General features: G+C 35.2%; 1 protein-coding gene and 1 pseudogene across 6 annotated transcripts in view; both read right to left on the reverse strand.

The window, feature by feature from the left end:
• Positions 1-300: 300 nt before the first annotated feature.
• Positions 301-1,027, reverse strand: LOC113927909 (annotated as a pseudogene).
• A 9,691-nt stretch (positions 1,028-10,718) lies between these two features.
• TTK (TTK protein kinase) overlaps positions 10,719-18,063 on the reverse strand; it is a 91,666-nt gene continuing 84,321 nt past the window's right edge. For all 6 annotated transcript variants that reach the window (XM_027603323.2, XM_027603321.2, XM_027603324.2 and 3 more), the window contains 5 exons: positions 17,950-18,030; positions 13,703-13,879; positions 13,265-13,349; positions 12,849-12,946; positions 10,719-11,187 (listed from right to left, as the gene is read on the reverse strand). In XM_027603323.2, coding sequence (XP_027459124.1) covers positions 11,104-11,187; positions 12,849-12,946; positions 13,265-13,349; positions 13,703-13,879; positions 17,950-18,030 — 525 coding nt within the window. In that variant the 3' untranslated portion in view covers positions 10,719-11,103. The remainder of the gene's footprint in view (positions 11,188-12,848; positions 12,947-13,264; positions 13,350-13,702; positions 13,880-17,949; positions 18,031-18,063) is intronic.

The raw sequence follows: 18,063 nt of genomic DNA on the forward strand, positions 1-18,063 counted from the left end.
AGATCATGTTCCCGGGGTCCTGGGATCGAGCCCCGCATCGGGCTCCCTGCTTGGCGGGAAGCCTACTTCTCCCTCTGCCACTCCCCCTGCTTGTGTTCCCTCTCTCGCTGTGTCTCTCTCTGTCAAATAAATAAATAAAATCTTAAAAAAAAAATAAAAAAAAAGTAACCTGGTCCATCCAAACTTGACCCAACATGTACATTTAATGTTCTTTACAGATTTTTCTAGAACCATGTTCATACATCCTTTGAATAAACATGATTTTCTGCTAGCACAATCAATTCATGTGAGATTTTGATATCAGAACTCATCAGCTGACTCTGTGTCCCAGCCACAAGACTGCAGTTGTTCATCCTGAGGGAACCCAACTTCTATGTCATAAACGAAATTCAGATCATCCTTCTTCCAATTTTTCTCAAAAAGTTCATCCATGATGCTCTTTCTTTTAGCAAGTTCCTTTTCATCTAGTTTGTTCAGATCTTCCTCAGAATCAATTGCTATTTCCTGTTGAAATTTGTTCCATTTTCTCAACTAAACTTTGCCCCCACAAGTAACCTCATAAAAAACCTGAATAACTTCTCTAGCTGCCTCAGGGACACTTGTTCAAGTTAATTCTTGTGTCATGGATGATTCTTTAATTTTTCAGCAGCTCTGTTGCAATCTGAAAACTTTGAAATTTTTGGACTGGCATGATGCATTGGCAACTCTTCCTCTTCATTTCATTGTCATAGATTAAGATAATAGCTGGAGGCTAGAACCTAATTCCACAGTTCTTGGCAGTGCACATCACTCTCACACATATACTTCAGGTAAATCAGAGGAAATCTAATGAAAATGTGTGAGTCACATAATGACTTCCTGCTGGAAGTGGAGGTGGAGGTGGAGGTGGAGACAGGGAGCTCCCTGATATGACTTGCAGGACTGCATCCAGGGTCGGGGGTCTCCATAAAGGACATTTTATTTTGTCCACCACTCTAGGGATTACATCAGTCCACTGGGCTAGCCAGTTTGCTGATATAGCTAACATTGTTTTTCTATAAGAAACATAATTCTTGCTTTCCAGGAAGAAAACTTTTATTCATGCATTCAAATAATATTTATCAAGGGTCAGCTATGGACCAGGCATTATATTAGGCACTGGGAATACAGTAGTGAACAGAACTAATAAAAAGCTTTGCATTCTGGCAGCTGGTATTATAATGGGGGGAGAGGGAGATAAGTAGTAAACAAAACAAAACAAAAACACACCCAAATCAATTATAGAGAATGTTAGAAGGATGAATCCTACAAAAAACAATTAAGCAACAAGGAAGAGGATTATGATGTAGAGGGGCAGGGGGATTATGATTTTAAATGTTACTTAAGGAAGGCCTCATTAGGAAAAATTACATTTGAATAAACACAAGATGAGGAAACAAGCCTAGTGACTACTAAGGAAAAAGCATTCTAGAAAAAGGAACGGCAGCTCAAGGGCCATAAGGCAGGAGTGTGCCTACTGCCTTCAAGATATGGCTACATACAGCAGGAAACCTACCCTTCAAAGACTTAGGCATTTACTCTGAATTAGATGGGTGTCAGTTGGAAGGTATTGAGCAGAGGAGAAAAGTGCCCTAACTCATATTGGAACAAATCACTCTGGGTGTCCTATAAAGAACAGAACATTTAGGGGCAAGAGTGGAAGCAGAGAGAACAGTGAGAAAATGATTACAGTGACCCAAGGTGATGTATGTGCTGGTGGTGAGGACTGAATTCTAGGTATCTCTTGAAAGAGGAATCAACAGAATTTTCTGGTTAGATAGCCTTAGTCTCCTCCTTAAAAGATTGCTTAATTAAATCTACTCACAAAGATATTTGGTTGGCCACCACACATTAGGGATAGCTTAAATGTAAACCCAAATTTCAATAGCCAAATCTAATATCAAATTGCTGATAATTAAAAAAAAAATTCATGATGGTATCATGATCTCTATCTGTGGATTTATGGTATCAGCTACATTTTAGGACAAATACTAACTTCGATTTCCATTAATTCTGAATTATACACAAAATAAAAAATAGGGAAATATCCTTGTGCATTCACATCATAGGATATTACAAAAGAATCAAAACTGTATTTATGAAGGGTTTAAATGACTTAGGAAAATGCTTGAGAAAGGTAGGAAATATACTGGAAACAATATACTGGAATATACTGTATATTCCAGTATATTGGCCAATACACATTATTACTTTACTAAAAAAACTAAGTAATGTAATTACTAGTAAACTTCTCTCTTCAATACAATATACTCTCTTTCTGGCAGTAAAAGGGGTAGAGCAGAGAGGAAGAAAGGAAGAAAATAAGAAAGGGTGAAGAACCATAGAGAGCATCCCAAAGTTATTTGTAACTACTCTGGGAAAATAGCATCAATTAAAAATCCTCCAAAATGTCTTCGCAAGAAAAAACAGAATACTTTTATTCCCTGGGTCACTCAACACCTAGTAGTCCTAGGAACCCTTTAAATTTTACCCTGAGAGGGGTAAGAAGCTGTGCAACAGCCGGTAGCAGGGAAGCGAAGTGATCTTATTTGCATTTTGAAAAAATTACTCTGGCCACAGTGAGGAGGATGGACCAAGGGGGATGTGGAATGACCTGTGTAGGAAACTGAGCTTCACATTGGTATTGAATCAAATAAGTCAGAATTACTTTACTCTAAAAACTGTCAGCAGTTAGGGGGAAGAGACACTGAACTGCTTTCTTCCCTCTAAGAAATTTTCAGTTTAAGTGTGAGAGGATCTTCCAAAAGGATGTAGGGCAGGAGCAGGTAGTGAAAAACCTTAATGAAATTGTAACTTATTTTATGAAAAATAACAGGTACATATTTCAGAGCCTAATACTTTCTTATCCCAGAGTCCTGGGATCAAGTCCCACATGGGGCTCCTTGCTCAGTGGGGAGCCTGCCTCTCCCCCTGCTTATGCATGCTCGCTCTCTATGACAAATAAATACAAAAATCTTTAAAAAACAAAACAAAAAAATTTTTTTCATTTTTTAAAACTACTGATATCTTTCAGGGTTACTTGTTACCGTGGCAAAACGTAACCTGATTGGTACTGATACTGGTTTAAGGTAATAGAAAATGCTGGTGTGAAAATTAAAAGGAAATCTCTAGAATGGAATCAGGAGGTTCCCGGTGGGAGCTCTTATGCCCTAACACGTTGTCAATTACAGATCCAACAGGAAGAGATGGACCTTGCCCTTGGACACTATTTTGCTATCCCAGTAGTTGGAAGAAAAGCTTTGCTCCTTTCCCAGGCAAGAGCTCAGCCAATGAAAAGCCACTATACTTCAAACTGCCACTTTAATACAATGGAATTTTTGTTTATATCAGACTTCCTAATGTTCCCCTTTCCTAATCTTTAAGTGTTCCTCTGCTTTGTTCTGTGGACTTGCCTCCAGTTCTGCAGTAGCTTGCTTGTTCCAGATTGCAATTCTCTACTATTCCCAAATAAATCCAGCTTTTGCTAGTAAAGTAATTGGCAGTTTTATTTTTTAAGGTTAACGCTGGCTTCCTCTGGAATTTCCAATAATTGAGACCAAACAAATCAGAGATCGTAAACAAAGACTAACAAATTCAGAAGAAGTGTTTACTCTTAAGAGTAAACATTGCAAGCCTGAGACTGATATCCTTAAAAAGGTCTGCTTGGAAGGTTGCCTTTGGCCAGAGTCTAGGAACTCAAATTTCTGGAGGATTCCCAGCATTTCCTAAATAATGAGTGGCTTCCAGTACACTGGAAGCCACTCATTATTTGTGAGGTACAAACAATGTGGTTTAAGATAAATACCTGCTTTCCCTCTGGGAGCCTAAAATTTGGGTACGTGTTAGGTAAAGGGTGAGTACATGACCAGCACCCCAAAACACCCAGAGTGACAAGCCTCTAATGAGCTTCTGTGGTAGACAACATTTTGTGGGTATCGTCACAACTTCCTGCTAGGAAATTAAGTGCATCCTTTGTGAGTCACTGGGAAAGGACACTTGGAAGCTTGTGGCTTGTTTCCTGCAGACTATATGCTTCATGCACCTTTTTCCGTTTGCTGATTTTGCTTTACATCCTTTCACTAATAATAAATCATCACAAGTATAACTAAATCCTCTGAGTTCTCCTAGCAAATCATCAAACTTGGGGGGTGGTCTCAGAGACCTCCAACACGGTAAGAAACCAATGGCAGAGTCAGAAGAGAAAACAAAAAAAGAGATTTCAATTAAAAAACTTCAAGTACTGGAATTGCAAATATGGAATACAAAATTATTCCATGTAAAATGACTAAAGAAATAAATGATAAAATCGCACATTTGAGGAGGAAGAAAATAACCACCAAGGAAGAAAAGGTAGGTTTGAAAAACAACCAAATGAAATTTCTAAAAATGAAAAAATTTAAATAGCTGAGAATTTTTCAGAATCAAGAAGATATATGATTCCACTGACTTGGAAAGCATATTATATACCAAAGAGGATTAAAAACAAAACAAAATCAATGACAAGACATATTTTGGTGAAATAGATCACAGAGCTTTAGATCTTAAAAGTAGCCAGAGAAAAAAGACAGATCACTTATATAGAAATAAGATGGATAGAGCCTGAAAAAACAATCTCATGAAAATGAGTGATTTTTCAAATAAGCAAAAAGATTTTCACTATCAATGGATCTTTGCTAAAGGAATTTTCCAAAAAGCATACTTCAAAGAGAGGAAATCCTCTCAAAAGTTAATTTGAGATACAAGGAATATATAAAATGGCAAATGTTTCTGTGAATCTAAATAAGTACTTCTGTATAAAATGATAATACTAATCTGTGGGATTATAATAGGATAAAACTAAAATACACCATAATTGTCATACAAGTTGTGCTAATGTAGTTAAAATATATTAAAATCTTTGGTTGAGATATTTGTTTAACTTGATTCTTTGTCAAGTTAAATAACTCAGTAAAATTTAAGACAAATTACAAAAAACAAACAAACAAACAAAAACCCCAAAACTCTAAACCTTCTAAGCCATCAGAGGGAAAATTATAGAAAAGAAAAACACAAAACTTAAAAAAAATGAAAAAAAAGAGGGAGGAGCAAGCAAAGAATAAAGGGAGAATATAAGTGGATTAAGTTGAAATGCAAACATATGAGGGTAGAAACAAATTTACTATAATCATAACAAATATTAATAGATTAAAGTTGTCAGGCAAAAGAGACAAATTACCAGTGATTGGATATAAAGTAAAATTCAGGTATGTTATTTACAAGGGATATTCCTAAAAGGCCACAGAAAAGTTGAATTATAGGGGCGCCTGGGTGGCTCAGTTGGTTAAGCATCTATCTTGGGCTTGGGTCATGATCCCAGAGTCCTGGCATCAAGCCCTGCATCAGGCTCCCTGCTCAGTGGGGAGTCTGCTTCTCTCTCTCCCTCTCCCTCTGTGCGTATGCCCTCTCTCTCTCTAAAATAAATAAAATCCAAAAAAAAGAAAGAAAAAAAATCATTGGAATTAAAAAAAACAGTTGAATTTTAATTACACTCACACACCAGGGAACTATTAACCAAGAGAAATCGGAAAACACCACATTTAGAAGAAATAAATACATATTTAGAAATTAAGAAGATCCCTATGAAATGGTAAACATGATACTTAACCAGGAAGATAAAAAAATTCTAAGTTTGCATGCACCTAGTGAAATAGCCTCAAAATATGTAAGGCAAAAATAAACATAATTTAGCAACCAAAAAGTGGTATTTTAAACATATTTATATATTGTCATGCTAACTTGATAGCTTGTCTCTTATTTAAGAGTATTTTATTGTTCTAGGAAACATGTAATACATTGTCATTTTTCCATTTAACATAATAGAAAATAGGCTCCTGCTTAGGAGTTATTTTTGCACAGAATATCTGAGTTTTTAAAACCATTAAATAGAAGACACCAAAATACTGTTCAAGAATATATACATATGTGATAAAATTATTTTTAAAGAACAAAGGAAAGGTAATTTAGAGCAAGCCTCCTAAGGACAAACTTTTAAAAACAGGGAAAAAGCATAAAAAGAGCTAACATTTAGTGGTAGGGAGCCTCAAAGATGGACCATGATGATTTCTGCCTTCTGTTGGTCACACCCTCAGGAGAAACTAAAAATTATTTTGAATAAATGAAAATGAAAACACAACTTATCTAAATTTGTGGGATGCAGCAAAGCGGTACATAGAGAAAAATTTATAGCACTGAATGCATATATTAGAAAAGAAGAAAGTTCTACAATCGATGATCTAAGTTTCTACTTTAGGAAACTAAAAAAAGAAAAGCAAACTGAATCCAAAGTAAGAAGAAAGGAATAATAGAATTAGAGCAGAAATAGATGAAATTGAAAACAGTTAATCAATAGAGAAAAATCACTGAAACCAAAAGCTGACTCTGAAAAGATAAATAAAATCAATAAGCCTCAGGGCCCCTTGAGCCCCGTGTTGGGCTCCCTGCTCCGCGGGAAGCCTGCTTTTCCTTCTCCCACTCCCCCTGCTTGTGTTCTCTCTCTCGCTGTGTCTCTGTCAAATAAATAAATAAAATCTTTAGATTCTATAGACATTAAAAGGATACTAAAGAACTACTGTGAACAACTCTATGCTCATGAATTTGATAAACTAGATGAAATGGACCAATTTCTTAAAAAACACAATTTGCCAAAACTCACACAATAATAAACAGGGCTCCTGGGTGGCTTAGTTGGTTAAGCATCTGCTTTCGGCTCAGGTCATGATCCCGGGATCCTGGGATTGAGCCCCACGTTGGGCTCCCGGCTCAGTGCGGAGTCTGCTTTTCCCTCTGCCCCTCCCTCTGCTCGTGCTCTCTCTAATAAATTAAGTAAAATCTTAAAAAAAAAAAAAAAAAGAATAAACTACCTGAATAGGTTTCTATCTATTAAAGAAATTGAATTAATAATTCATTACCTTCCAGATGGGTTCCCAGGCCCAGAGGGGTTCACTGGTAAATTCTACCAAATATTTAAGGAAGAAATATGAATTCTCCACAAGCTCTTTCAGAGGATAAAAGCAGAGGGAATACTTCCTAACTCACGTTATGAGGCCAGGATTATCCTAATACCAAAACCAAACACATTATAGGAAAACTATAGACCAATATGTCTGATGAATATAGATGCAAAAATCTTCAATAAAATATTAGCAAATCAAATTCAACAGTGTATTAAAGGAATTGCACACCACAACTAAGTGGGCTTTATCCCAAGTAGTCAAGGCTGGTCCAACATTCAAAAATCAATTAATGTAACCAATCACATCTACAGGCTACAAAAGAAAACTCACATGACCATTATTAATAGATGCAGAGAAAGCAACTGACAAAATCTAACATCTATTCATGATAAAAACTCTCAGGAAACTAAGAATAAAGGGGAACTTCCTCAACTTAATAAAGAGTATCTATAAAAAAACATACAGCAAGGCACCTGGGTGGCACAGTAGGTTGAACATCTGACTCTTAGTTTCAGCTCAGGTCATGATCTCAGGGTCCTGAGATTGGGCCTGCGTTGGGGTTCCACTCAGTATGGAGTCCACTTAGTTTCTTTCTCTCCTTTCTGTCAAATAAATAAATCTTAAAAAAAATACAGCTAGCATATTTAATGGAGAGAAACTTGAAGCTTTTTCACTATGATCAGAAACAAGGCAAGGAAGTCCCCTCAACACTTCTTTCAACAGCACATTGAAAGTGCTAGCTAATGCAAGAAAAGAAAAGGGGAGCCTGGATGGCTCAGAGCATGCAACTCTTGATCTTGGAGTTGCGAGCTGGAGCCCCACATTGGGTATAGAGATTATTTAGGGGGAAAAAAAAGACAAGAAGAAACAAAAGGTACGCAGATTGGGAGGGAAGAAATAAACTGTCTTGTTTGCAGATGACATGATCCTCTATGTAGAAGACCCAAAAGAACTCCTGGAACTAATCAACAATTATAGAAAAGTTACAGGATACAAGGTTAATATACAAAAGTCAATCATTTTCCTATATATAGCAATGAACAAGTGGAATTTGAAATTAAAAACAATACCATTTATATTAGCACCCTCAAAAATTAAATACTTGGGAATAAATCTCATAATATATATACAAGGTCTATATGAAACAAACTACAAAACCCTGATGAACAAAATCAAAGATTAATAAATGGAGAAATATTCCATTCATGGATAGGAAGACTCAATATTGTCAAAATGTCAGTTCTTCCCAACTTGATCTACAAATTGAATGCAATGCCAATCAAAATCCCAGCAAGTTTTCTTATGGAAAACCAATCCTCAAGTTTATATGGAAAGGCAAAAAATCCAGAACAGTCAACACAATATTGAAGGAGAAGAACAAAGTTGGAGGACTGCCACTAGCCAACTTCAAGACTTACTATTAAGTGACAGCAATCAAGACAGCGTGGTATTGGTGAGGGAATAGACAAATAGATCAGTGAAAGAGAATAGAGCCCAGAAATAGACTCCCATATATGTATAGTTAATTGATCTTTGATAAAGGAGCAAAAGCAATACAATGGAAAGAAGACAGTCTCTTCAATAACTAGACATCCACATACAAAACAATGAATCTAGAGACAGATTTTACATTCTTCACAAAAATTAACTCATAGTGGATCACAAACCTAAATGTAACATAAACTGCAAAACTGTAATACTCTAGAACATAACAGCAGGAAATAGATGACCGTGGGTATATGGTGATGACTTCTCAGCCACAACATCAAAGACCCAATCCATGAAAGAATTGAAAAGCTGGAGTACATTAAGATTAAAAACTTCTGCACTGTGAAAGACAGTATCAAGAAAATGAGAAGACAAGCCACAGACTGAGAAAAAATATTTGCAAAAGACATCTGATAAAGGACTACTATCCAAAATACGTGAAGAATTCTTTTTTTTTTTTTAAAGATTTTATTTATTTATTCATGAGAGACACAGAGAGAGAGAGAGAGCGAGAGAGAGGCAGAGGGAGAAGCAGGCTCCCAAGGAGCAGGGAGCCCGATGTGGGACTCGATCCCAGGACTCTGGGATCATGACCTGAGCCGAAGGCAGACGCCCAACCATCTGAGCCACCCAGGCGCCCCATGAAGAATTCTTAAAACTAACTTAAACCTTAAGAAAACAAACAACCCGGAACGCCTGGGTGGCTCAGATGGTTAAGCGTCTGCCTTTGGCTCAGGTCAAGATCCCAGGATCCTGGGATTGAGCCCCACATCAGGTGCCTGGCTCAGCGGGGAGCCTGCTTCTCCCTCCCCCTCTCTCCCTGCTCATGCTCTCACTCTCTCTCTATCTCAAATGAATAAATAAAAAATCTTAAAAAAAAAAAAACACCCAATTTAAAAAATAAGCCAAAGACATCTCACCAAAGATGGTATCAGCTGGCAAGTAAGCATATGAAAAGATATTCCACATCATGTGTCATCACAGAAATGCAAATTAAAGGAACAATTACATACTACTACATACCTATTAGAATGGCCAAAATCTGGAACACTGACAACTCCAAATGCTGGCAAGGATGTAGAGCAACAGGAACTTTCATTCATTGCTGAAGGGAATGCAAAATGGTATAGCCTCTTTGGAAGACAGTTTGGCAGTTTCTTACAAAACTCAATATACTGTTACCATCAGTCCATCAAACCTGCTCCTCAGGGAGTTGAAAACTTACATCCACGCAAAAACCTGCACACAGATTATAGCAGCTTTATTCGTAACTGCCAAAATCTGGAAGCAATCACGATGACATATGGTAGGTGGATGGATAAACTGTGGTGCATCCATACAATGGAATATTACTAGGCACTGAAAAGAACTAGAGGAAATTTTCCAAGTGAAAGAAAATAACCTGAAAAGGCTACCTACTGTGTAACTCCAACTATATAATGTTCTGGAAAGGGCAACACTGTTGAGACAATTAGAAGATCATTGATTGCCAGGGATTATGGGGTAGGGGACAGATGCATAGGAGGAGCACAGAAGATTTTTAGGGCAATGAAAAGACTCTGTATGATAGTATTATGATGGATACTTGTCATTATACATTTGTCCAAACCTATAGAATGTATATCACCAAGAGTGAACTGTATGGAACTATGGACTTTGGGTGATTATTATGGTGTGTCGATGTAGGTTCATTACTTTTAACAAATGTACCAGTCTGGTGGGGGATGTTGATAATGAGGGAGACTGCATGTGTGGGGGCAAGGGCTATATGGGAAATCTCTGTACGTTCCCCTCAATTTTGCTGTGAACCTAAACCTGGTCTAAAAAAGAATCTTAATTTAAAAAAAAAAAAGTCTATTGAAATCTAAAAAAAGAAAAGAAGAGGGGCGGAGGGGAGAGTCAACTGGATTCAGTCTGGAGACTCTAAGACTATACATTTGTAATTACCAATTACCAAGCAAGTCACACAGTGAGGGCATGCCCTATACAACTTATACCTCAAAAGCCAGCATGATACTCTAAACACCAAGCAATAGATATTATGAAGAATCAGAGAGAATTAAAAGAACAAAGTACAGCCCTAAAACTCTGTACCATAAAGCAATTAGAAAATCTATTTTAGAATTCAAACCGTTTGTAATTTTCTTCTTGACGTTCATTTACTAAGATCTACTCTTGTGTCTTTCCTTAATTCAGTTTTTATTAAGAATTATGCTGCCACACCAGCAGTACATTTGCTTAAAGAAAATAATTATACAATTTTTACATTTTAGTGTCATTTTATGCTACAAAGCTTTATTTACATAGTTCTTCAGAATATATTTCAGTTGTTCACCCACTATTCTAAGTGTGAAATGGTATCAAATAGAGTAGCTTTACAGAAAAGCATAAAAGAGAGAAAACAATTCTACAACTTAATATATACAGTACCATTAGTGGTTATTATTTTTACAGTTTTCTTTTGAGGATAATCTACTGAATTTTGCTGCCATTGACATTTCAGGGTGAAGTTGTCTTTAAGAGCAGATTTCCACAGAGAATCAAGAGTATAACAGTCCAATATATTTTACAGGTTGATATCTGACAATTTATGAGTAGCTGCAAATCATTTTTTCTCCCATTTTTTTTCAAAAGTCTTGGAGGAAGAGGAATCATGACTTTCACCACTACTGTAGTGGTCATATAAAGTCTGAAATGAAAAACACACACCTGTTTTGTAACTTCTAAAGGTCAATGTATTATCAGACAAATAAAGATAACTACAAAAAATGTAATGAATTTCTCTCTTGTTATTATAACTAGAAAATTATAAACTATTGAAGATAATTAAGAATAGTAAACACCTAGCTTGGCCTAAAAATCCACTATCATGAGATACAGCTCCATCATTCTATAAAAGAAATGTAACATAGCCATTAATAAGCATATATATATTTTAAAGGCCTTCTTGCTCTGCTGTATTTTTCTTTAATTAAGCCAGTCTTAGATAAATTGCTACACTTTAAAATACACTCATCAGGAAATATAGTTTCAGATGATATTTCAACTAATAAACAGATGACACTAAAAAAATACAAATTGTTATATAAATAAACACAATTAGCTATATTACAATCTACATATTTTAAAAGATTTAAGGCTAAGCCAACATTTAATTTATAAAGATAACAGACATCTCTACCATTAAGGAACTTATATAACCTTAGTAGTCAAGGTAACTAATTCATCTCAATTTTATTTATAAAAGGCTCTAAATAATATACTGGTAGAAATTTAAAACATGGAGATTTGAAAGAATAAAATTATAAAACAAATTTTGCCCAATTTGAATTCCTAAAGCCATTGATTTAACCACGAGCACTTAGGAAAATTTAAGAAAAAATTTACCTTTATGTCATGAATGCAAATATAATAGTGAATATATAGTAAATTCCTCCAGAATGTATCCAAGTTCTTGACATCTTAGATTGGCCTTACCCTACCCAGAGAGCTAAGAGTATTTTTAATTTAAGCTCCCATAATTTTATAATAACATTATTACTGAAATAAATAATTAGTAACTGCTTGGTAACTAAACCAGTTGGTCAATAAGCATACATAGGGTTCAAGAAATGACTAGGGGTTTGACGGCAACAAGATCAAAAAATGTTGGTATAGATAGAAATAAACACTGGGAGGCTGAAAGGTAGGTCTAAGACATTTGCTTTGAGAAATGTTCTGACTGCTGTACATAGCTTCAAGTCATTACATGTAACAAATACAGAGATTTCTCCAAGATGGCTTCTGAAAAAAAAAATGGCTAGAAGAAATGAATTCAAAAGCTGTGTTAAGAATGTCGTTGATTTAAACGACAAATTCCTTTTGAAATTTATTCCAATCAAGACCTGACAGCAATTTTAGGAATGCACCTAATATGATAATATACTTTCAATTATGCTATCTGCAGAGTAAGAATGTAAATCAACTAAGTCTATATTTGTCAAAAAGCACACATTAAGTATCTAAATGTAGAAATATACTTCATAGTTGATCTGATGATTGGACCAACTTTTCTTTGGATTACTTGCTTAAGTGTCTATTCACTAAACTATAGAAAACATTTAAAAGTAATGTAGAGGGCGCCAGGGTGTCTCAGTTGGTTAAGCGACTGCCTTCGGCTCAGGTCATGATCCTGGAGTCCCGGGATCGAGTCCCGCATTGGGCTCCCTGCTCAGCAGGGAGTCTGCTTCTCCCTCTGACCCTCTTCCCTCTCGTGCTCTCTATCTCATTCTCTCTCTCTCAAATAAATAAAATATTTTAAAAACAAATAAATAAATAAAAGTAATGTAGAAAGAGAATAGACATTCTTACTTTAGCAGCTTTCAAAATGGAGTTGGGAGAATTCAGACCAACGAGTTGGCCCAGAACATATTTCATTTCTTCAGTGGTGCCCTTAGCCATCTGGTTACCTGTCAAAAAATATAATCAATAAAATGCCGGTACCAATAAAAAATATAAAATCACATACAAATACATTCTGTTTAACAGCACAATAATTGGCTTGTAATTTATCACTAATCATAGCCATTTACCTAGAATAAGTAAATATGAATGCCAGCAAGTTAAAAAAAAGCAATTTCATTTAATTTAGGATTTTAGCATAAAAGGAACTTCCTTACGGAAGGAAGTAGGCTGGAAAAGAGAAGCTGATTCATATTGTTTTTTTGTTACAGCTATGTATCTGTTTGGATTAGTAGTTACTAATAAACGGATTTTCAAAGAAGTACCTGGATGAGTTTGAATTTGAACATACGGATGTGCCAGAAGCTCAGGAATGGATATCCTCTGCTTAGGGTCCCTTATTAAACAACACTATACAAATAAGAATTAAAAGAAAATCAAGTTTTCTTATGTAATATTAAGTGTCTTTCAAGATTGTATCATACTATACAGAAGTTGCTTTCCAGATAGCCTACTCAGAAGTAACAAGATTATTTCACAAGTCATTTTTGCAAAATCCCCAAGTATTCATAAGTTTTAAAACACCTTCAAAGTGAGCTTAACATGACTTAAAAAGCTAATTCATTCAGCAATTCATTCCAATAGACCAGATATATCTATTGAAGCCAGTTACATAATTCCAGTGAGTTCAACTATTTCTTCTAAGCAAACAACTTAAGTATATGAAATATTGTTCTTCTATATGCATATACTATTAATGTTACCTTTAACACATCTTGAAGATCTTTCTCTGGAATATCAGGAAATTCGATTTCATGATTAGGGTCAATTATGGCATGTAATTTAGAAATCTGATTAATTATATGCTGAAATGGTGTCTTCCCATAAGTCATATAGTACAAAATGCAGCCTAAGGACCAAACATCACTTTTGGGGCTTATCTAATTAGAGAAAAAAAAAAGAATAGTAAGTTACTATAATCTTAACATAAAAGTAAATGTAAGAATATTTTATACACACACACACCTACACATATAATCCCTAACATTTAAAATCATAACTAAAGCTCAATGAATGGGCAAATACTAAATTAGGTTTAAATGAAAAAAACATCTTTGTCTAGTTTTTATTATATTTTGTCATTTTATCAAGAGATGAGCTTTAAGTCTCTCAATAAACTTATAATTAAAATATTTCAACTGAAACATATATTATGTTGTCAGCTTCTGAAAATATAGAAACTAAAAAACTGTAAGTTTTAAATTTACTTTTCTCCAAAATTATTGGATTACAATAAATATTTTTTAAGATTTTATTAGAGAGAGAGAGAACACGTAGGTGAGAGCAAGGGGAGGAGCAGAGGCAGAGAGAGAGAGAGAGGAGACAAAGAGATAGAGTATCCCAGGCAGACTCTGTGCTAAGCACGGAGCCTGATGCAGGGCTTGATCTCACCACTGAGATCATGACGTGAGCCAAAATCAAGAGTCAGACGCTTACCTGACTAAGCCACCCACGTGCCCCAGGATTAGGATAAATTTTTATATAAATTCATAACATATAAGTATGCATAGATTTTAAAATGGTTTAAGTTGAGCTATCCTAAACCCAAGAACCCAAGAATAAATCGAGGCTGGGCTGGATTTGAATCCTGGCCTTATTATTAGCTAGTAATTCTATATAGCTCCATTTCCTCACCTCTAGAATAGAAATAATAAAAGTATATTGTCATGGACATTAAATGAGTGATATAACCATGAGATATGTATAAGCAGAGAGAGTAATTTCTGGGTATAGTAAGTAATCAAGAAATGTTACTTATTAAGTGTTCTTTGTATTAAATATCATTAGAAATAATGCAATATTATAACATAATCATCATTTTGACTTTAAAAAGAACATGAATAAGATAAACACAGCAGTGGGCATAATAAATAAGAAGGGTTAAATTCCTTTTAAAAGGTATATATTCAAACATACATTAAAACAAAATATAACTACATGCTCTCAAAAAAGATTCATCTAAACCAAATGAAGAAAAAAGAAAAGAAATGGACACATAACCAAATGCAAAAAAGAGAGAAAGAAAAAAAGCAAAATAGGAATATTAATATTAGAAAAAGAGAATGAGAACATAGCAAAACACTTTTAACAGAAGAGGGAAAGTCATTTTATGATAAAAGGTAAAACCAACCAAGAAAAGATGATAGTCACAAATGTCTATGCACTGAAACTACATTTAATAGAACTATATTAAGTAAAAACGATAGTAAATTCTTCTGGGAGGATGGTAGAGAAATTTCAACATGCCTTTCAGAAAATGGCAGATAAAACAGATCCCACTATCTGAACACAAAAAAAACTAAAAATTAATAATAATAATTAAAAAAACCCTCCTCTTCCTCCAACTTAAATATCCAGAGGTTAAATCCATTTCTAAATAAATCATGGATTAAAAAGGATTTCAAATTATGGAAAAATGGCAGTGGCTGCAGCAACATAGTTGTTCTTATTTGTTTATTTCTGTAACTGAAGTATAGTTGACACGTTACATTAGTTTCAGGTGTACAACATAGTGATCTGACAACTCGATACACTGTGCTACCTCACCGTAAGTGGGGCTACCACCTGTCATCACACAACACAGTTACAATACCACTGACTCTATTCTCTATACTATGGCTTTCATCCCCTGACTTACTCATTCTGTAACTGGAGGCCTGTATCTCCCACTCCCCTTCACCCATTTTGCCCAATCTCTTACCCCCCTCTCCTCTGGCAACCATCATTGTTCTCTGTATGTAGGAGTCTGTTCTTTTTGTTTGTTTGTTTTGCTTTTTAGATCACAGCATAGTTTTTCAATCTGTCCAAGTCCCCAGATAAGATAGACAGAGAAGCCTGGTAGCAAAACCATATACATACAGAAAATATTTACAATAAAACTAAGTGAAAAACTATACCCATGAACCCCAGAATATTAATGGAGACAAAGTACCAACAGCCACAAATCAAATCCTGTATGGTAGAGGTATTTGAAACAGAAAGCAGAGGGAAATAGTAAATGGGCCTGATAGATTTCAGAACAGAAACTCCAAATAGCCAACAGATGTTCATTGGAAAGTAATTTGAGAACAGAGGAGACTGGGAGGGGTTTGTGCTCTTTACCAGCAGGGATTACCTCATATGTTGGGATAAAAAATTTGTCTTCTGTTCAGAATCATTAAGGCCACTGGATAACAGGGGTTTCAAATGACTGGAGATTTTCTCGTAATACTAAAGCACTGAGTTGACAACTGAAAAAAATCTGAACTCTACATATAATTCAAAATAAATCTTTTTTTTTTTAAATCTTATTGCATAGTATTTTAAAACTAAAACTGCAAATTTTAGAAATAATGAAAATAAGAAACACTACAAAAATGTATAAATAGAAGTTAAAACTCAAGAGTAAAATTTAGTTTTAATGTTTTAATTAATAAAATTGCAAAAATTAAATTAGCAATTATTTAAATCCAGAAACTAGAGGGGCACCTGGGTGGCTCAGTCGGTTAAGAGTCTGCCTTCGGCTCAGGTCATGATCCCAGAGTTCTGGGACCAAGTCCCACATCGGGCTCTTTGCTGAGTGGGGAGCCTGCTTCTCCCTCTCCCTCTCCCTGCCACTCCCCCTGCTTATGCTCATTCTCTCTCTCTCTGTCAAATAAATAAATAAAATCTTAAAAAAAATCCAGAAACCAGAAAAAGAAACCTGAAGAAAATAAAAATAATAGAGATAAAAGCAGAAACTAATTAGAGAACAAATGAAAATAGAATAAATGAAGACTTTGTTTTTTAAGATTAACAAAACCTTAGTAAATCTAATCAAGAAAAAAAAGACAACAAATCCAAGTATTAAAAGAAAAGGGGAAGCTTAAAAGATATAAAAAGAATTTGATGAGGACTACTTGACATAATGTATACCAGTTACTTGAGAAGATATTTAGAAGCCTGACAATTTTCTAGGACAGAAAATACAATTAGTAAATACACATTTATCAAGCAATTATTTTGAACTAGGTAATGTATTAATATTCTTTCTCATTTAATCTTCAATTACTTTTTATTTTTTTAAAGATTTATTTATTTATTCTGAAAGAAAGAGAGTGTGCGCACACACGAGCGAGTGGGAGGAGGGGCAAAGGGAGAGGGAAAGAGAGAAGCAAAAGCGGAGACTTACGGGGGCTCAAACTCAGGACCCTGCTGAGATCATGACCTGAGCCAAAATCAAGAATCTGACGCTTAACCAACTGAGCCACCCAGGCGCCCCTCAATTACTTTTTAATTAATTAAAAGTAGGCAAGTCAAGTCACAAAGACTGTTGTTAACGAAGAGGCAGATCTATTGCTTGAATGCAGGTCCCTGGACAACAATGTGTGCTTGCGTGCACTTTGTGACACTGCTCCAGAGCAAGAAGGGTTAGTTCAGAAGCCAGAGGCATCCTGGCAGGCAAAAGGAGCCCAGCAAGAACACCAATGAGGCTAACACAAAGCTCACTGAGGTGGTGAAATAAGGTAAGTGGGAAAGTAGCCTGTGGCAGGCTGGGAAAAAATTACAGACTAGAATTAAACCTGGAAATGCAGAATTCGCAAATGAATAAATGGTAAGAGATAAAACGTAAGAATCAAAGAAGAAACAAAAGACTTCAAAGTTTATCAGTTCAATACCATTTAAGGGGTCCAAATCAGAGATAATTTAGTCATAATTTCTACCTTTAATTTTAAAACTTAAAAATACCCTGGGAACATTTCTTATTGGAGCACACTGTTGAGACACCATCATATTAAAAGAACAGTCTCAAATCAATAAATAACAGTAAAATTGAATCCCATGACAATTTACTTAAGAAAGCAAGGACTTTATAATGACCTAAAAAGTTTTAGAACTTGAGCAAATTTGAGTTGGCTGTTAAGTTTAATCAAAGAATAGTCCATTCCCTATTGATGCCCAATAAATGGGATGTAAATAACCTTCACAGTACCTTTGACTTGGATTTCCCATTCTCTCTTGAGGAAGACATATCTTTGATTGCTTCTGGTGGCATATAATTAACTGTACCAACCTGTATGCAACTCACAGAAAACACAAATCAATG

Source organism: Zalophus californianus, chromosome 7, assembly GCF_009762305.2.
Source record: "Zalophus californianus isolate mZalCal1 chromosome 7, mZalCal1.pri.v2, whole genome shotgun sequence".
In the NCBI taxonomy this organism is placed as follows: Eukaryota; Metazoa; Chordata; class Mammalia; order Carnivora; family Otariidae; genus Zalophus; species Zalophus californianus.